At 43.8% G+C, this 21,048-nt stretch overlaps 2 protein-coding genes across 3 annotated transcripts in view; one reads left to right on the forward strand and one right to left on the reverse strand.

Moving 5' to 3' along the window:
- LOC118548244 (membrane-bound transcription factor site-2 protease) overlaps positions 1-21,048 on the reverse strand; it is a 192,796-nt gene that overhangs the window by 114,964 nt on the left and 56,784 nt on the right. The window lies entirely within an intron of this gene.
- The window catches only part of SMPX (small muscle protein X-linked), a 56,297-nt gene continuing 38,587 nt past the window's right edge, over positions 3,339-21,048 (forward strand). For both annotated transcript variants that reach the window (XM_078064472.1, XM_078064473.1), the window contains exons 1-3: positions 3,339-3,523; positions 7,211-7,267; positions 19,371-19,457. In XM_078064472.1, the coding sequence (XP_077920598.1) occupies positions 7,229-7,267; positions 19,371-19,457 (126 nt within the window). In that variant the 5' untranslated portion in view covers positions 3,339-3,523; positions 7,211-7,228. The remainder of the gene's footprint in view (positions 3,524-7,210; positions 7,268-19,370; positions 19,458-21,048) is intronic.

Consider the following 21,048-nt stretch of genomic DNA (forward strand, 5'->3'; position numbering starts at 1 on the left):
GTGTGTTTCCTTGAAGTCATTGTGGTAGAACAGGAGAGAGCACTGAATATGAGAGTTGAAACCTGGGGGTAACTGGCCCTGCTTTAACACTCTGAACCTGGACTTATTGACCTGTACAATTGGAATAATACCACTTAACCCGTGGAGCTGCTGGGAGGACTCAGTAAAATAATACAAATGAAAGTGCTTTGCAGCTCAACAAGGGCTATACGGACAGAAGGTGTTAGAGATCCTCCTGCTGCTGGACTGTAGTGGACAAGGGATAAAGGCATGCAGGCAGGAATTACTTAGGTGAATTCTGTTTTTGCCAGCAATCCCTCACCCTGCCCCTCTTCGGTGACCTCCACTGAAATATTCCCAAAGGTCTCAAGCTGTCCGCTCAGTGCCCAGCACTGTTTCCCATACTTAAACACTGTTTCTTTTTCCCTCTCCTTCCAGTTGCTTCTCCCAGTGAGAAATGGACTCACGCTGTGCCCATCCCCTTGGTCCCAGTTAATTGTCACTCACCAATCCAGTTATGTGCTGGTGTGTGCCTGGGGCTTCTTCTGTTGTGTAGGGGCCTTACACTGATGAAATGACAACGGGAGTGGAAACAGCAAGGGGTTGTGGCAGGAGGTCAAGGACAAGCATTTGGCTTCTTGATGCTTCTGGGAGACCCCAGCTGGGGGGATGTTCAGCTCACAGCTATTCCCCTCTCTGGAAGAACCTTATCCATAGATGTGAACCCCAGGGGCCTCCTCTATGCTAGGTGACCTTGCCCCTGGCCAGGAGTTGGGTGATTGACTCAGGCTGGGGGCAATCAGAACCCTGGGATTTTAAAAACTGGAGTTGGAGAAATAGATTTGGCACTCTCTAGGGAGGTCTGAGTTCTCGGTTCTGGTTATCTCTAAGGGTCACCTCCACCCCTGCCGCAATATGAAACTTTCCCAATGAACCTCTCTGTCTTGGTTTGCATTGTCTCAAAGCCAGACATGGAGACAAGGGCTTGGTTGCAGGCAGTGTATTTGGGTCATGATCCTAGAGAACACAAGTGAGGGAGTGGGGATGTGAGAAAGGGAAAAGAGAAAGCTAAAAGGGTATATTAGTGAGCAGGTTCCTGCTGTGAGCCACCGGAGCTCAATTCTGCTGGAGACCCCTGGGAAACTGTAGACCACGCCGAGGGATCGGGAGGACGGGAGGCGGGGTATTTCCCACTATCCCCATTGCTTGAGGTTGGTCCCTAGGGTGTCTGCTCCCTGGCAATTATGGGTCATGCCTGCAGCACACCCAGGCAACCTGTCTCGGAGATGGAGAGAGCCCCAGTGCAGAGAGGCCGAGAGACTCAGGCTTTTGAAGTGTGAGGCTGACAGTGTACTGGGAACTGTCTACAGCTGCAGGAAAACTCAGGTGGGCAGAGGTGATATTGAGAAAGGCATCGACAGTGTCTGCCACACCCCCTCTTGGCTTAAACTGGTTCTCTCTGCATTTCTGTCTCTTACGACCAAAGGAGTCCCGATAATGCCGCTCACCTCAGTTCTTCCCCCAGAGGCAGCCACACCCACGTCGGGCCAGCCCGGGGTACAAGGCATTGCACTTTCCTTGACATGTATGACACCACTGGCTACTGAGGGGGCACGGAAGGCAAAAGGACTGTGGCAGAATTTATGCGCTGACTGCAGGGCAAGGAGTCAAGAATGGCTCATTGTTGTTTTCTGTCCATGGAGTGATGCCACCTACTGTCTGCTGAAGTACTCCGAACACGTAAGAGTAGCCAAACAGCTGGGGAAATGGGAAGGTGCTCACTACGGTCTCTTCTCCAGTGAAAAATAACTCACTTCTGGTGCCAGATCATCGCAAAGCGTGATGTTTAAACTGGACTTTAAAGATTCTTTTTTTGGAAAAAGATTTATTTATCTATTTTAGAGAGAGAGAGAGAGAAAGAAAACGAGTGGGAGGGGCAGAGGGAGAGGGAGAGAGAACCTCAAGTGGACTGTGCTCAGCGTGGAGCTGGACACAGGGCCCGATCTCATGGCCCTGAGATCACGACGCAAGCCAAAACCAAGAGTCAGATGCTCAACTGACTGTGCCACCCAGGTGCCCCAGGAACTTTAAAGGTTCTTTTAAGCAGCACATGAATAGAACAGAATGGTGAGCTCCAAACTGAGATGAACCACAATTATCTGCAGACCTCCTAATTACAGAAAGTTGGTTTTCTTTTTACCAACCTGAAAACAAGCTGGTTGCTTCTGTTTGGAACGCATTCAGCTGCACGGAACAGGAACATGACTTCAGGGGCTCCTATGAACGGAACTTCTTTTCTTCATGGAGCGAGGGGACTGGGAGGGAGACGGTTGCTAGTGGTGGTTCAGTGGCTGACTACACTGTGGGGGACTCAGATATGGAGTCACCTTCATCCAGTGGGTGAATTAGAAGTGTGCTCACTCTGTTTGATCCTTCTACTGAAGGGAACTGTGTAAAGGTAGTTTCAGAGACTGAAGAAGCCAAGTAAATTAATCGATTAATAAAAGCAGTGTTAAAAATGATGAGCACAGGAAAAAGAAAAAAAACAACCCTCCTCAACCGCCAAAACCCAAAAACCAACCCAAAACAAAGATAATGTGCCTCAGTATTTGGCCGTGTTCTTGTTGAAAAAGTGTTCTGCCTCATACCTGGTCCTGGCCCCTGTCACACTTAAAATAGGTATTTCCTCTTTGTTTGGTTTTGTGCCGTGGTCTCCTGCGCTCTGTGGCCCAAGTCATTGTCACCAGTAGGAGGCAGAAGAGCGGAGACAGCAAGGACTCGGCCCTGGCACCACGTTTGAGTGGAATGATCTGGGACCATGTATGACCCACAAAAAGGGTGATGTCTTACAGTTCAACGTAATATTATAATTATCATCATTTGGTGAGCGTTTATTGACTGCTGATCATGAAAGAATTTTAACAGCTCCTAAGTGACCAAGCTAGGACTCAAAAGGTGCTTGATGGCGGTGCCCCTGCTAAGAAGGTTGGGGCCATGCTGCTTCTGTCTAGTTTTTATCCAATGCTCCTCGTCTTCTGGCCTCCAGGTAATAACGCTAAAGATAGAAACTTTTCCTACTTTTCAAACTTCACTGTGCCCCCTCAGAACATGTGAGAAAGCGCAGCCAGCATCTTCTGGAAGATTAGGAGGGCAGGAAGATTCCGTAGCCACCTTCCGGCTGACATTTGAGCCCTGCTTTCAGCACGGTCAAGCCTTTCGGAGGCAGCCAGTATATGGCTTGTATCAAACTCTATATTTAGGAAGAACAACTGTGAGCTATGACAGGAATTCTCTTTAACACTTAGCCGTACACCGAGTTTCCCTCCAGCCCCGAGCAGGGAGCAGCTCTCAGTACCGAGTGAGGCACCGAGCACTTGAGCTATTTCAGCCACATGCAAAGCATCGGAATTGAGATCACAGCTCAGAGGACACCGGGCGCCCCTTCCACCTTCTGAGGAGCCTTGTATTCTTGCACCTGGCTGCCTGGGACTTTCCTTAAGCAGTAAACAAATACATAGAGCAGGTAAGCAGGAGGACCCAGCTCGGGCAACTGGGCTTTCTGAAGGAAATTTCCTTGATACCTAACTTGAAGTGACTACTTATAACTTTGTAGGCTTGTAACTAGTGGATATAGCTTCCTTGTAAATTCACTATTCATTGGTGGTGTTGCTGATTCTGTTTTTAGAAATTGTGTGTGTTTGGGGGGGCTGTTTGAAAGAATATTGAACTAAAAGTACTTTTCATTGATCGTGACATTAAGAAAATTTCCACAGTCCACAGAGGATGAATGTATCTATGTCATTTTCATTCTTATGGCCAGGGTTACAGTCAGTCAGCTGCAGACCGATTCGGGCTGGAAGCCTAGAAATAATCAGGAGAAAGTGCAGCAGAGGAAGGCTATCATGCTAGCTCTCTGATTTACCTAAATGCAAATTATTGTTACCCAGTACAAGTTTAAAGTGCTTCTCCCCTCTCCCTCAGCGCCAGGCTTGGCCTCAATGATAAAGTTCCATCAACGTACAGATCGATTAACATCACAAAACCATCTTTTCGAAAGCCCTGCTTTGGTCACGGCGTTCCCTGTACCCAGCAGGGTGGAGGGCAGTACCTGTCTTTCTCTGTGTGGGCACCGGGTTCTGAGACCCGGCAACGATGAGTGCCTCTTGCCTCTCGGCATATTTCAGGCAAAGTGAATAAGGAGTTAGTTAGTTCAGACAGCTGAACATCTTTCTACACCCTTCTCAGGAATTATTTTTAGCTTCAGGACAGAAGATAATTCCCTTTGAGAGTGAGCTTTAGCCATCTAATAGACCTTTAAAAAGAACAAACAAAGCCCCTTCTATCCAAATATTGATTTATTTTACTCTGAATCCCTTCTTATTAAATTAGTGATATTAATGTTGACAAATTTTTAGTAAGGGAAAGAGTCTTACTTAGAAGTCAGATTTTAGGTGTTGCCCAATCAAAAAACCAGCAGAGATATATTGTATATGACTCAGCATACAGACCCCATTAAAGTTCCCCACTGACTTGCAGATCTTCCAGGAAAACCCAACACAACTGTGCTAAGCTGGCAAACATTTCCTTTATAGTATAGGCTTTGTAAAAGTCAATATATGTCTTGTCGAACTTTCCACGTTTCCAAATTTTAGCCCGAACCAGGAGACACAGTAATAGAGTACTTTAAACGGTACCTCTTCGGATGAAAAGCTGTGGTCAGCTGTGAGTAGAGTTGTGCCTCTAAGACATAGCTGTGTTTTTTGGTTGTGGGACGAGGCACGCAGATAAAGAAAGCAGGTGCATTCTACACTGCATCCCTAACGGAGGTGAATGCATGGCCAGGGAAACAGCCAGGGAACACTGTCTATTTTTATTCATCAGTGTGCTTTGCCCTGATTTCTCTGCGAATAATGAGGACAGTGGGAACTGCTGCAGGACGGATTTACACAAATGTTATATAGCCTGTTTGCAAGGAATGAGAGCTGGGATCTGACCAACTTTCGAAAGATGTCTCTATCGCAGATTGACATATATGTTCAGAAGGAATTCATATGCAAATGAGATATACCAAGGCCATACCGGAGACGAGGCCCAAGGTCTATCTATCCTTTAGGCTCAGAGGTCCACAAAAAACAAAGCGATCCAATAGTGTAGTGAAAAAACAAAATCAGCCTAATTAAAAAAAAAAAAATCAATGCAATATAAATAACACAATCATTCAATGCCTGATTTCTTTTTTACATTTCAACATGCTATTGTAATAACAAAAGAAATTTCCTACTTCCTGTGTTTCAAATCGATGTGCAGTAACTTTCTGTAAGTTCCCAAGTGATCTTGGTTAAACTGTAGCTGTCCATGCAGAGAGAAAACTATATGCTGAGATGTTTCAAGTCCTGTGAGAATTGTTGCTTTGCATGACTTCTAACAGCTTTTGAGGAATAGAAACATTAAAAATTAAACTACCAAACTTTTCCTTTTGATATTGAACTGTGTATCCTAGATCCGAAAATTAAAAAGCCTTCATTGACTCTTTGACACTGCGCGGAAGATACAAATCTATTTGAAACATATCATAGAGAAAAATGCAGTCCTCATTGTTCAATTTGTTGTTGCTTTTTAACTTTTTAACCAAAGCAAGAATAATTCTACCTAGACCCTTCTGGTTGGAGGCTATCTATATCTATCTACTACTGATAACATGCAGGTGAAACTTAAAACATGCAGGTGAAACTTAAAAAAAGAAAAAAACTCATTGTTTTCATGAATGTGACTCCAAAGACTTACATTTGGATATACTAGAGATTTTTAAAAATTATGTAATTGTTTAACTTCATATAACAGGGCCTACGACTTTGAAGATCTCAAAAACAATGTTCTTCAGAGTTCTCAGATCTTTTATATGTACAAGTGGTGAGGGGCGTTGTGACTACCTCAATTCTTACTCTGTACTTGAAGCTGTAGCTCAGTAAATTACTGAAAAGTCATGAGCTGTGGACAATGGCGATGAAACCATCAATATTTGCATCATGCTCTAGAGTTCCCGAGGCAGTTTTGGGAACATTATGTCATTTTGATTCTCACCACAGCCTAAGAATCAGGTAAAATTTAAGGGAGAGGAAAAGGGCCTAGAAATGCTCTGTGACACCGGCCACGTGACGCGGGACGGGTCGCAAACGCCCACCCTGTTGCCTGTGTTCATTTGCTCACAGGTTAGCACATGCATTTACACCAGGCAGTAGAGGAAAGTCAGTCAACCCATTGTATGGTTTGGGTTTAAATCCAAAACGTGTCAGCATGTTTTCCATTCCCTGAATTTTTTAACTTTTTCCGTTGGGCCTGTCAACATGTCATAGACCCAGCTATGACAATACTTAGAGGTGTGAGAACAGGCCCAAGCCGGGCTGTCCCCCGTGCCCCTCCCACCAGCAAACCTTGGCCACTAGTCACCTGTAAGTCAGGTCTCCCCACCTGAGAGGAAGCACAAGTCCTTTGGGAAGGAAGCACTGCTATATCTTGGGGAAATGACATGGTCGTGTAAATCCTTATTTGCCTTGTGAGTCTCTTCCGTTAAAAGCAAAGCGGCCGGGCGAGGCTTGCGGCTGCCTGTGTTTACAGAGCCCCGGCCGCGGACACCCAGAGTGGGGAGATGGTGGCCCGGGGCTCACAGCGTCTCCCAGGACCCCGGGTGGAACAGACGCGTGCGTGCGCGGCGGGCAGAGGGCGGCGCAGTAGTGCGGACATAGTCCAGGCCCTTTCTCTTTGGGTGCTCAATGGAGAGGAGGAGCTCCCAATGGGCTGACACACAGCCCTGGCAACAGCTCGTTCAGTTTCAAGCGGAGAGCTTCCGAGGCCCCAGACAAAGGTGTTTTATTCCCACAACCCCTTTGCTTTGCTGCTCTCGGCAGTGGGGGCAGGAGGGCAGGGAAGGGGATGATAGGGCCTTTCAAGTTTCTGATTGCCTATCATTCGATCAGGGGCGAGGCATCTCAGCATTTCTCCTCCTGAATGATTTATCCGGGCGCTCTAGTGTTCCCTCTCCCCGAGGCATTGGGAAGGAGAGTCTCTAAGTAACTTCAGAAACTGAGACTGAAAGAATATAGGGCCACTGAAAGGGGTGACTGCCCAGTTGAATCATGAGTTAAGTTCTAATTTATCAAGCCGGAGAATCTGAATGCCGCCACCTCTAACAGTTTCTCACTTGTTTTTTTAGGGATAAGACCCCGTGAATATGTCAAAACAGCCGGTTTCCAATGTCAGAGCCATCCAGGTAAGTAGGTGTATTTGCGTTTTAACATCAGCTCTGCGACTCCTCGCTTGTTTGCTTTAATAAATCAGACCTTTTGCGATTGTTCACCCCTAACTTGGTAATTCACTTCAAGAAAAGACTGACCCCTAGGGCAAAAATGAGACAGGATCTGAGGTTGGGAAGGTAGGACTGAGGAGGGAGAAGCTAGTGTTCAACTGTGCTGAATTGTGAGACAATCTTAATTGGCCGTCTACAAAAATGCAGTGTTTAGTTTTTGGATATGTTTTTCGATGTATATATATATACATACATACATATATATATATATATACACACACATACATATATATATATATATATATTTTAGGATTTTATTTATTTGACAGAGAGAGAGAGAGCGAGAGAGGGAACACAAGCAGGGGGAGTGGGAGAGGGAGAAGCAGGCTTCCTGCGGAGCAGGGAGCCCGATGCGGGGCTCGATCCCAGCACCCTGGGATCATGACCTGAGCTGAAGGCAGACGCTTAACTGACTGAACCTCCCAGGCGCCCCGATGTACATGTTTTTGATAGGCTCATTGATACGAATTGAAAAATTCACTTCCCATTTTTATATCTAACTGAATTTGTTGACTCATCTGTTTAGAACATATCATTTCTTGTCAAGCGTCCTTTCTAAGGCTTGGGTATGCATCGTGTAAAGTCTGGGTGCTGTTATATCTCCTCATGCCTTCCCAGCAAACAAATTCTTCGGTTGCTTCAACTGACTTAAGAGTCACCCCAAAAAAGGGGAGGGGGACACAGGCATTTTGGAACACAAATACAATTATGAAAATAACTTCCAGTATTTGTTTTTACTCCATACTTGTTATTCTCTTAAGGTTTTTGTGCTTAATTCTCAAATGGCCCCCACACTGTGATGCCGGGCATGATCCTTTATTGTAACATTCCATCTTTCTCTTGCATTGACCTAGAGTCATCCATGCTACCTCTAAAGGAACGTTTAAACTTTTTTTTTTCCTGGACTTTTCTGAATACCGCAGGACGTGTGGCACAGTTCCTGAATATTTGGGGTCTGATACACCATCACAGCATAAACATAAGTGATTGACCGTATTTTGGAAGGGCGTGCATGTGGCCAGGTTGTGGGGTTAGAAATCCTAGCACACGCGAGTGGTAGAGGTGGGTGGAGGGACAGATCTTTAACCTGTCAAGACTAATGCACAGTCTTAAGTGGATGGGCTTCTTAAGTGGCAAGATGTATTACAACCCCTGGAAACTTGTCATAGAATGAACTACCAAGGAAGAGCCTATTGGCAAGGATCCAACTCCGCATTGCCATGTTTGGCCCTTTTGTGTCTACCTAATGAGTCTTTGACATACCTTGACATTGGTAGTGGAATTTATTTTGCCTCCCAGACCTGTGGGCATCCTTGAGCCTTTGAACCTTCTTTACTGGAGTTTGAATCCTTAATCCATACAGGTGTGGAATCACGGGAAAACTACTTTATCTCTCTGCTTCTCTTTCTACATCTGTAAAATGGGGATGATAACAGTGCTCACGTCCTAGAGCTACACATACAAGTTGCTTAAAACAGCACAGTAAGCCCTCATTAAGGGTCAACTATTATCATAGTAATTATCATTCAGGAATGTTCTTTGTTAACGTGATGAGAAATAATACCATTTAATCACTGCATTTGAAGCTCCCAAGGTGCTAAACATAAAATTTCCTTTTTATTTTGCAGGACACAAAAACATAGTCTTCTCTCAGTCTGTCTTTGCTTCTCTTCCTTTTAAAGCTGAAAGTGTGTTGATTTTTCTTCCTTAGTGCTTTCTGGCTTCCCTCAAATCTACACTGAAAATTCACCAGTATTTTATCTACTAATTCTGACCTTGATATATTTTTAGGTCTGTAATATTTAAAAAGCTGCTATGGACTCTTCTCAGTAAGTGTTGTTTTACTGCATTTAAAAAATTCCATCCACTCTACCAACAAAGGCAATAGAGTGCTTCCTTATGGATGTGGTTTTGCCTCTTTCAATATATTTTATGCCTAATTTAATGCACCTTCAAATGAAATATTATTTCTCATGGCTAAATAGGATCTATACTATCTGATATTTTTCTATCATCTCTTCATTAACCTAAAGTAGGGTCTATTAAATAAAATTTGAAAATGGTTACACTGTAGAAATGGTTTATAGTAGTAACATTATCTAGGGTACAGTCATGTCTGGAACAAATAGAAACCCCAAATGATGAGGAGTGCCCTCATTGTGTAAATACCACTTAGAGATGTTAAATGTTCTATTCAACATGTTCTAGTTGCTTCTCCTTTTTATTTTATTTTTTTAAAAGATTTTATTCATTTATTTGACAGAGAGAGACACAGAGAGAGAGGGAACACAAGCAGGGAGAGTGGGGGAGGGAGAAGCAGGCCTCCCGCGGAGCAGAGAGCATGATGTGGGGCTTGATCCCAGGACCCCAGGATCATGACCTGAGCCGAAGACAGATGCTTAACGAATGAGCCACCCAGGCGCCCCTTCTTCTCCTTTTTATTAGGATCTTATTTCCAATGCAGTTCAACTGTCATTTCCTGGGTCTTTGTGACAGGCACTGTGGAAAGTGCAGGCCATGCAAAGATGAATTGATACCTGATCCCTCTGTTTGAGGAGCTTGTTGTCTCCAGGCCTTACTAGCTGTGTGACTTTGGGCAAGTTGTTTATGTTCTTTGTGCCTTGGTTTTCTCATCTATCGAGTGGGGGATTTAATAACAGTACTGGTCTCATAGGGTTGCTGTGAGAGTTAAATGAATTAATACATGTGAATGCTTAGGCCAGTGCCTGGCTGGTTATAATTGCTTAATAAATATTAGCTGTTATCATCAGTCATCAGTCATCATCATCATCATCATCATCACCATATCACCATCTACACCATCATCTAGTTCAACAGTTCCCAAGGTGTGTCTCTTGGAATACTAGTTTTATGGGATGTCATTTGTTAATTAAAGGGTTCCATGATAAAGTGTTTGGGAAACACTAAATTCAGCGAAGTTGAATAGGATTTTTACTGCAGGATTTCTCAGAGTCCATAACTTCCTAATGGCTTTGTATATTTTTAAGAAAGTGGGATGTAGGCAGAGTTTTCAAAACATACAGGAACTTTCAAATGAGTATTTGGCAGCATAGTATTTTGCAGTGAAACTTCTAGAAAATAATGACTTCGATCTCTATTTTGTCTGGATTGAGCAAACTTAAGCCACTGTCAGCTATACTTAAAACAGTCAGGCATTTAGATAGTTGAACTACTGCGCCTATGTGCATCAGACAACATGGAGCCAAATGGTTACAAATCTCTGCCTGGCACTCACTCACTCTGGGACCTTCATTCACCCTTAGTTTACCCTTCTGTAAAACGGGGACAATCATACTACTTGAAAGGATTGTTATAATGAATAAACTAATGAATGGCAAGTGCCTGGTTTATAGCACACAGTTCCTTAAGAGATGACTCTTCTAACTGCCCAAGTAAAGCATGAAATGGCCTTGGTTTCTCTTCAACTGGTTCCATCCCCGCCATGCCCCAGATTAACAGGGAGGCCAGAACTGCCCTGGGAGGGCTTGGACAGCTGTCTTTCATACCCACATGGAAAAGGTGGCCTTTGAATTATAAGGGAATTCTATCTAAGTCGATGTTTCTTTTCAGTTGTACTAATGAAATCACATTTATGCCCGGGACATAAAAATATCCTGATGGAATCAATTGATCCTTCCTTTGCCTGGACAGGGCCTTTGTCTCCCAAAGCAGCTGTAAGGCTGTATACCAGATGTCGGCAAATCTTTTCTATAAAGGGCAAGATTGTGAATATTTTAGGATTTGCACATCATTGGGTCTCTGTTCTAACTACCCAACTCTGCCATTAGAGCACAAAAGCAGACATAGGCAATGCATAAATGAATGAGGGTGGCTGTGTGCCAATGCCACTTTATTTATAAAAACAGGTGGCCGGTTGGATTTGGTCCATGGGCCATAGTTTACTGGCCCTCATTCTGTCCTCTCCAGGCTGCTTGTTACACCCCACTGTTGATGGGGATGGAGTTGCAACCAAGGTAACATCAGCGCACTCAGCATAGTGGGGCTGATCCCTTCCGATGAAAACATTTGACATGACAGGTGGGGAAAGCTAGAGCTGCTGGGAAATCCAGTCCCTTCGGTGATCTGCTCGGCAAGTCTTTCTAATGAGACCAAGTGACACTGGTCACCGGCAGCACCTGCCCGTCCTTCCCCTTCCTCCTGAACACACCCCCTTTGGAAACCACCATGGACCTCCCTAGGGCCTCAGCTCACCCAGAGCCAGTGTTCTCTGGGTCATCACTGGCTTTTCTCTCTGCCGTTGACCAAAGTGAGCTGAGTATTATTTGTCCTCCCTCATGAGATCCGTGAGCTTCATGGTTGAATGGAAAAGAGTCCTGTGCCCTAGTCTTAGCCCTGCTCTGTGACTTCACCCCCCCGTCTCCATGATCTGCAAAGGAAGGTGTTACATTATATGGCCTCCAAGCCTCTGTGTAGCTTCTAATAATCTATGAACTTCCTGAGAATAACTTCTAAGGTTTATTATTAGGATTATAATAATAGTCACAATTTCTTCAGGGTTTACTATGTACTTGGCACAGTGCAATGAGATCTCCATGAATTATAATGAAAGGTTTAGAGAAGTGAAACAACTCGCCCAGGATCACACAGCTTGTGAGTCAGGACCCGAGATCAAGTTGTCTGATCCCAAAGCCCATGTGTGGAACCACTCTACAACATTCTCTAGTCTCATTACTTACCATCCCCACCCTGGCATGGAGAGTGAGGATGGAGGAGTGGGTGGGACCATCTAACTAGGGTAATCATAAATACGAAGCCGGGTCCTCCCTTTTAAAGAGCTCAAGTGACATTCAGAAAGAGTGTCAGCATTTTAGGGAAGAAGCTAATAGCCCACCCTGATTAAAGTCATCTTAAGGGCGCCTGGGTGGCTCAGTCGTTAAGTGTCTGCCTTCGGCTCAGGTCATGATCTCAGGGTCCTGGGTTCGAGCCCCACATCGGGCTCCCTGCTCAGCAGGAAGCCTGCTTCTCCCTCTCCCACTCCCCCTGGTTGTGTTCCCTCTCTCGCTGTGTCTCTCTCTGTCAAATTAATAAATAAAATCTTTAAAAAAAATAAAGTCATCTTCAATGTAAGTTGGCTGGGAGCGAAAAGTACAAAGTAAAGAGACTTGGTGACAAGCATGGTCTCAAAATACAAACAGCCATGGCCACTGAATTACCACCTCTCTGCTTAATTCACTTAACCAAGCTGCTTGTGAAAGTAAACCTAACTCTTATTATACATTTTAAAGGAATGATTACATGAACCCTGCATCGTTAGTTTGTGGCCTCTTATGGGAACTTGTCCGTTGCCACCCAATCCATGTGCAGAACAGAATATCGTGAAGCCCCAAGCTTTAATATTTCTTTCCCTTCCCCACCCATTATCATTGCTCTTCCACTTCCCATTGCCCAGGGCATAAAGGCTCCATGGAAGAAGAAAACAGCCTGACCAAAGTCTTTACAGACAGGTGTCAGAGATTATAAGTGCTTCCTGACTGGGGTTTCTAGTTTAAAAAGGATTCCAGGTCCATGACGATCCTTGGTATGAAGGAATAAACTATCACTACCCATGTCTGGCCAGTAACCAAATACATTGGTTAAAGCTAAAAATAACATTATGATACATACCTTCCTTTAACATATAATTTAAATTTAAAAATTAAAAATGAACTTTCATTTGCCACTTGTTTTAATGTAGAGTCAAAGCCTTTTCTTTGATCATGGATCTACAGCTTCTTTCTTATATAAACCACTCTAATACATTGTTTATCATTTCTAACCCTGGTTTCTTTAACATGTAGCCAGAAGTTGAATGTTGGCAGACTGACTCTAGAGTGGGTTCAGTGCTACCTCCAGCTGATAATCTTTGCTGCTCTGACCAGGGCCCCATATTAGTAACACGAAGCAAGTAGTCTATGTGTTGGCCAAAAGATGTCATTTCTTGAGGCTGACCTTTACAAGTACCTCAGATATATGACTTGCCCTCAATCATTTGTACACATTATGTTAATAGCCATAATGCATTCTTGAAATCTGCTTTTCCCTGGATGACAACACTACAGTTGAGTCATTCAGGAAATTACTGAAAAAAACAAAGTGATGAGAACAGAGAGAGAGAGAGAGAGAGAGAGGAGAAAACCTTTCAGTATGGAACACCATGGGTGATGGACAGTGGCTGCGTGGGAATTTCTCAAGGTTGTGTCGAGAGGGTAAGTTTTGTATGTTCTGAATCCTTTCCAGATTTCAAGAATCCCTAAAGACAAAGAAGTTACATTCTAGTGATATAGAACTGTATTTTAAAATAGGTTGGACTGTATTTTAGTTGGTAGGTTCATCTGTCTCTCTTAATTTAGGCTACTAAATCAAATAAGAATCTCATTTTCTTCAAGATTTTATTTATTCATTTGAGACACAGAGATACAGAGAGAGAGAGAGAGAAAGCATGAGCAGGGAGAGAGGCAGAGGGAGAGGGAGAAGCAGGCTCCCCGCTGAGCCAGGAGCCCAATGCGGGGCTCGATCCCAGGACCCCGGGATCATGACCTGAGCCGAAGGCAGACGCTTAACCATCTGAGCCACCCAGGTGGCCCAAGAATTTCATTTTCTAATCAGCTATTTCAGCTCTTTCTGAAAGTCTTCTATGAAGATGCTAGAAATCTCAAAATGTCATCTCCTGCTCCATTCAGAGAAGGTCTAGGGCACTAAGAATAGGAAAGTGCAGAAAGAAGTACTGCAAAATGCAACCCTGTAGGGTTTCCTCTGCCTGTGGCCTGGGAGGATGGCATGGTGGGGGTGGCTATAGATTCTGGCTGGAGCGGCTGGAGACCTTTGAAAACTAAAGATAGAATCAGTGTGTGTGGGGGGGTTATCTGAAACAAATATGCAATGGGAGGAAACTCCAAAAGCCTCAACACTGAAAGGAGAGACAGAGTGGGCGCCAACAGGGAGGACAGGGAGGGAGAGATAAGAGAACACTGGCTATGGAAAGCGAAGTGGATAGGGATTGAAGGGAGTCGGTGGTGGGCAGCTATCAGAATCCAACCCACTGGGGAGAGAAGATGTCACTCCATTGGAAGTCACACAGGAGTGGCTGGGGAGGGAATATTGTTTCCAGAATCCTCGGGCTCAAAGCCTGGAGCCAAGCAGGAGAACAATACAAATAATTAAGGGAGTAGTGGAATTAACTTACAGGGAATTCTTTCTACTTTTCTTCACCTGGTGAGATCAAGTGTAGTATTCATTTCACATCAGATAGGTCCATTATCAGGGAACTGTATCCTGTTCTGGCAAAAGATGATCTAGTAGATTTTTTTCCATTCCCAACTTCGAGGATGTACAAATTATGTATAGCTTGGGAAAGCGATGCGCTGGGCTTGCTGCGTCCAGGCATATTTAAAAATATCTAAGATGAATAAAACTCAAGGAGGGAAAAGAAATGCAAGGGAATGTGTTATAAAAGGAAAAAAACAAAAGCCTGCCTCGTTTGCATTTATACAGAGTCTATAAAGAGAAGGAAGAAGTCCAACCTTGTACAATAAACAAATCTAGAAAAAGTCTAATCACATCAATGATAGGGAGTCACCTCAACACAGAGAAAGTCGAACATCAATGACCTGGACTGACTCCATTTTCTTTCATAAAAATGTACCTTATATTTGAAATCCATTTTGAATAGCGAATACCATACCCAATTTGCAGATGGAAAAATTAATCATTGAGATATTTTATTTGAATTCGAACAGAGTGAATCAGTGAAAAACAACAGTATGACTCAATTCTCTGGCCGTGGAATAAAAAAGAGAGCTAAGGTCTATGTTTTTCGATCAAATTCAAGTTATAAGGAATTTTTCTTATGGCTATAATTTAGTCTATAATTTGTCACTCAAATATCACCACCCTACAATTATATTAATGAAACATCTCTAATCATTTACAAATCACTCTTCTGCCACTCCCTTCAGGTGTACATTAATGACTAGATATTTGACGCATTCTTGGGCTGCTTTGGATCCTGTCAATATTTGCTGTCAAAAACCCATTTAGGTTCCTGGTTTCTTGAGTGATGCCTTAAAGATGAAAAAGCATCAAGTCACTGAGTTAATGGCTCATTTTTCAATGTGGCTTTTCTTTGACACCTATTTTGGAATTATCCATTTTGTGTGCCCCTTTTCCAAGGCCACTCTCAAAGTGTAAGCCTGTAATTTTTGTGCAGTTTAGAACATTTTAGAGTGGTTAGAGCTCACTTTGGTCAAGTAAAAAGAGCTCTTTGGAGAGGCCTTGATAGAGTGTAAAGGTCTGTCCCTAAGGTCAGGCAGCTCTGATTTGGAATCTTGGCTTTTCCTCGAACTCTTTGTGTGACATCTAACTTCTCTGAGGCTCAGTTTTTTCTTCAGCAGTTTGTTGTGAGGCTGTAGGACCTAGGCTGAATCGGGGTTTGGGGGCGGCTAAAGGAGTGTGTGGTGGGTGGCTGGGGAGTAGTTACTACCCCCAACCTCGCATGGGCTTAAGATGAAAGCCAGTCTCAAACCCAACTCTGCCACATGTACAGACATTTATTAAACACACATTCATTAGTAAGCCAGCACAAAACCGTCCATGCAGTCTGTCTGTGAGCTCCAGGAAGCCTCGGCTCTTGTGCCTTTAAGTCTCCAAGTGACTGTCACCTCACATAACAGGCTCACATGAGGCAGGTGGAGATTCTGTGCCCCTCGGTGGCAGCACCCAGCTGGAAATCCTCATTATCAGTGGCTGGAGACAGGCCCATTTAGGGCTCACTCCTTGAGCTCGGTCTCTGAAGATGCAATGTATAGGCTCTCAGATTCTTACACTCTGTTCAGCAGGGGGGAGGGATTGTCTCCAAAACATTTTAACCAATCTACATACCCTAACTTCCTCTAATTTCTTTAACAAGAGCCATTTCTAATGCTCATGCTATTATTCCCCCTATTGACATTTCTTTAGACACCAAAACCTCAGGTGTTAGTGGACAGATGGCTAACAGAAGGACTTGGAGTAGCAACCGTGGGAATGTGGTCTTAGTGATATTTTACCACCTCATCACCACCCTACGAGGATAAACTCTCACTTAGAGCAGTAGAATTCTCTAGAGCTGCAGTTTAAACCAACCTGAACATGTAAAATATCACACGGTCTATGCTGGTTAAAAGTAAATTACAGACAACCTAACAATGGGAAGAACGAACATTTTATTTTATTTTATTTTCAAAGATTTTATTTATTTATTTGACAGAGAGAGACACAGCGAGAGCGGGAACACAAGCAAGGGGAGTGGGAGAGGGAGAAGCAGGCTTCCCGCGGAGCAGGGAGCCTGATGCGGGGCTCGATCCCAGGACCCCGGGATCATGACCTGAGCCGAGGCAGACGATTAACGACTGAGCCACCCAGGCGCCAAAGAACGAACATTTTAAATACATGTCAATACTCATCCACTTAAGGATGATCTCTTTCAATGGTTGTCAGATTGGGCACCCCCCTCCTCACTGGAAGGAACAGCTCATGGCCCACGGTTTGGGGGAAGCAGATGTCGTTCTGCACTCCCTACCACCTTAGCCAGAGCAGCTCTACCTCTATCTCCACCTAGTTTGCATTTTAGATGTTCTCACAATACTTTACTTAAAGGAAGGGTTCCGTAGCTGAAAGGTTTGAAAACCACTGACAAAGCCTAATATTCATATTACAAGCGGGAAAGATGAGACCCAGAAGAGCTGTCATTTTTTCAAGTACAGAGAATCTGTAACAACTCCTAGCCCTGGGCTCTTTGCCCTAGCAGAAGGCACCCGTTTAACCGTGGAGAGGCGACACGCATTGCTAAAATTGAACTCAGCAAGAAAAGGTGGTGTTCCCATAGCATGTGCATTACCGAATACATTATCCTGGATGACCTTATGTATTCCTTTACTGAAAACTATAACCCACTACAGAGCATGCACACTTCATCAAATAGGTTAGTTTAGTAGGCAAGTCTTTCAGAAACTGTATATTAACTTCAACTCACCATTAGGAAGATGCCCTCTGTAGATGCTTAATAAATGGGTCAGGGTAGTGATGATCCAATTAAACTTTTAACCAGTTAACCTTCTCCCCAAAGTCCCTATATCTACTTTCCCCCTTTTTCAATCAAACTGTAGCAATGGAGATAGTTATTGCTTCAATATAGATAATTGTCTGCGGGTCTTATTTACATGGCTTTGATCTTATTTCAGGACCCTAATGATATTTCATCCAGCCTAAGACACTGCCAATTGTAAAATACCATTATGTTATGTCCTGCTAAAAAATAAAACACATGTGCCAATTAAAAATTTAAGAAACCACTGGTTGTAAGACACATTTTGATTTCAGAGATATTAAAAGAGGTGCATCTTGGAATTCATGAAGTATGCTACCATATTTGCCACCGTATAAGACATATTTTCCCCCTTGCCTTCTGCCCCTCCCTCCTCCCACTCTAGGCCACCTGATATTTCCATTAAGCAGAGGAATAGCATAGAAGGCTCAGCCTTAGACTTTCCAACATACTTCCATCTAAAATTGTGCTGCACATATATTTTGGCATATAGAGTACACACTGATGAAAAAAACTCTTGGCTTGTTGGCCCTAGGAATGGTGATGTACCTCTTTTGATACCCTCCATGAACACTTTGGATCTGTTTCCTTTCTGTGGGATCAGCATTATTCTAGTAGGAAAGGGAATTGGAAAGACTCTAGGAGGAAAACATCACTTTCTGCTCTTGGGAGAACACAGATCTGCCATGTTGCCTGAACATGGACCCTGGATATTTCCTGTGTCTTGAGTTAAACATTCCCCTGGCAACAGAGCTCATATCAGGCAGTTCCAAACGGACCTTACTACAGTTCCTAATAATTTTGTTTGATGTGGCACCAAAATTGTCCAGACTGTATCATAAGGTAGTAAAATATTTTGTCCCTTTTGCTCAGGCATCATTTTCATGCATAACAGCAAAGTGCAATTTCAATTTTTCAAGTCCACATATCCAATTGCTCATAAGGCAACACTTTATCTTAAGCAGAAAAATTGTGTTCTACCTTAAAAAAAGTTTTTGTTTTTGTTTTTGTTTTTAGAGAGAGCGAGCACAATTGAGGGGGAGAGGCAGAGGGAGAGAGAGAATCTTAAGCAGGCTCCACGACCGGCACAGAGCCCAATGCACGGCTCGATCTCACGACCCTGATATCATGACCTGAGCCGAAATCAAGAGTCGGATGCTTAACCAACTGAGCCACCCAGGCACCCCTTAAAAAAAAGTTGTTTTTTTTTTAAAGAATTCATGCTTTTTAAAAAAGATTTTTATTTACTTATTTGTCAGAGAGAGAGAGGGAGTGAGAGAGCACAAGCGGGCGCCCCACATGTTATCTTAATTAAAGACAAGAATCTATGAAGTGTGACACCAATGAACTTGACTTTCCAGCACTCTCCTTATGCACTGACCCACACAGTGGTGTGCTGGGGAGAAGGTAGAGGAGTGTCGTTTATGGATAGACCTCAGGAAGTGCTGGCACAGTCATAGGACATTATGGAAAGGAGGAGGTGGTTTAGGAGGTGTGAACGCAGCCCTCCTAGGGTGAGTCTGAAGTAAGCTGAAGGAGGACTAAGGTGTGGGATGGCTTCTGTGCTTGCTGTCTCCTCCTTTCCTGTCATTATGTGTTCCTTCCTCATCTGAGGGAGAGGAAAATATTAAGCGCCGCAGGAGGGCAGCATCCAGAACAAACTGTCTTGAAATTCTTCTATCCAACAGGGAATTGTGAAATCACCGCACAGACCTAAGGATGAGTTCCAGAAATTTGTAATAAATGTCAAATTTTCCTTTGCATATTTTGTCCTGTCATTATGGCAATTTTCTTGAGGTTAAAAGCTTTTCAGATGCGTTTTTCCTCATAATGAATTCGGTCTCCCAGTGTCACTGCAAGTTCCTACCCTTTTCGAGCTCAATCTTCCCTCCTTTTTTCTTTTAGGCAAATATCAACATCCCAATGGGAGCCTTTCGGCCGGGAGCTGGGCAACCCCCCAGAAGAAAAGAGTGTACTCCGGAAGCGGAGGAGGTGAGGAAAACTTAGCTGGCAGAGCTCAGCCCTGTCTTTCCCCTCCAGACTCCTGACTAGAGCGGGGACAAAGGCAAGGCGAGGGTCGGCTCCCCAGGACAAGGGAGGCAGGAATGGATGTGGGGCAAGGAGTCACCACATAGTGTCTACATTTCTTTGACTGTCTTGCTCACTTAGCCATGAAACACACTGCTCCTCACTTCCCTTCAGCTCTTTAAGCGCCTGCCACAGTTACTTGAAGATGCTGAGTTTAACATGCAGTTTGTTGACTGAGTGAGAGTGTGTGTGTGTGTGTTGGGGGCGAATAGCCTCTCAAATGCTCTCGGTCTGGCCACAGTCACTAGCTCGGTAAGGTTTCCCTCGGAGCTTATACTGAACCGAGCAGGATGTCTTTAGTACAACTTCTGATGAGTGACAAACCCCAGTGGGAGCTCAGGTAATAAGCATGTTAAATTACTTGTGGATTCAAACAAAAAGCCCCAATCTCTGGGTATTTCCTTTGAAAAGAGGACTTTGCAAAGGAGCCGATCAATTTCTGTCTTCTTTTCCTCCCTCTAATCCTTTACCTCTTCCAAATTCATATGCCCGTTTGGCTGAAATGGAGGCTAAAATGAGTAAGTGCATTAAATAGAGAAGGGTGCCCCCCCCCCAAATGTCTGGATTCCTTCACCAACTGTGACTTTTCTGATGAAAACTGGAAGGTCCGGTTCTGGAAAAAAAAATTCAAGTTTTGGACCATGTCATTCGCACAAGACATGGAAAATGGAATTAAACAAGGCCACAGGGCATAGCCAATTGTATTTCATCTTTTTAAAAAGGCACTCTTTTCTTGTAACTTTTGTAGGTGACCTTTTTGATATTTGCCCCCAAAGAACACCTATCACCATTTCAAAGTTTCCTAATAAAACTTCGGTTGTCCCTCGTCTAACCTCTTCTTCCCTGTAAATAATTACTGACATGGTCCTAAGTTAGTAATTCCAGCCTCTTATCAATAGGAAGATAATTTTTCAAAGAAGGAGATGAAGTATTTGAGTGACACCACCAAGTTTTGGAATTTCTGCCACTAAGTCACCTTTGATGAATAAAAATTTTGAATGCACAAGTTGAAAAGACCCAGCACTACCCTGCGTTTCTGGTATATAATCTCAAACTGTGACGCTACATACTTGGCTATCCAGTTCACTCCTGATCATGAGCCCTCCCTTTGGGACTTTGGTCAAGCATTTCTGAGTCTACGTCTGCCAAATACGATCCACTCTTTTCTTCAGAGGGTTGCTGAGAGGAGTCGGCGATATAACGGACATGGCATAGCCTAGCAAGCGTTCAGTAAATGATTGTTCATCAATTGATCTAATTATCCAATTTTCATGAAGGACTCCGAGGCCTATTACTTGGCGCGTTGTAAGAAGAAGGCATGGGGAGGTTGAAGAGAGGACAGGGAAATTCTTCCCACACCTCCATTTATCTGTAATTATTAATTAAGCCGTGTGTGTCACTACCATGGCCGTCGGTCAAAAGGTAGCTTGACCCAGTTTTCTCACTAAACTGACGGACGTTAACAGTTGTTTTGGAGGCTTGCATCTCATCTTCC

This window comes from Halichoerus grypus, chromosome X, assembly GCF_964656455.1.
Source record: "Halichoerus grypus chromosome X, mHalGry1.hap1.1, whole genome shotgun sequence".
NCBI classification, from domain to species: Eukaryota; Metazoa; Chordata; class Mammalia; order Carnivora; family Phocidae; genus Halichoerus; species Halichoerus grypus.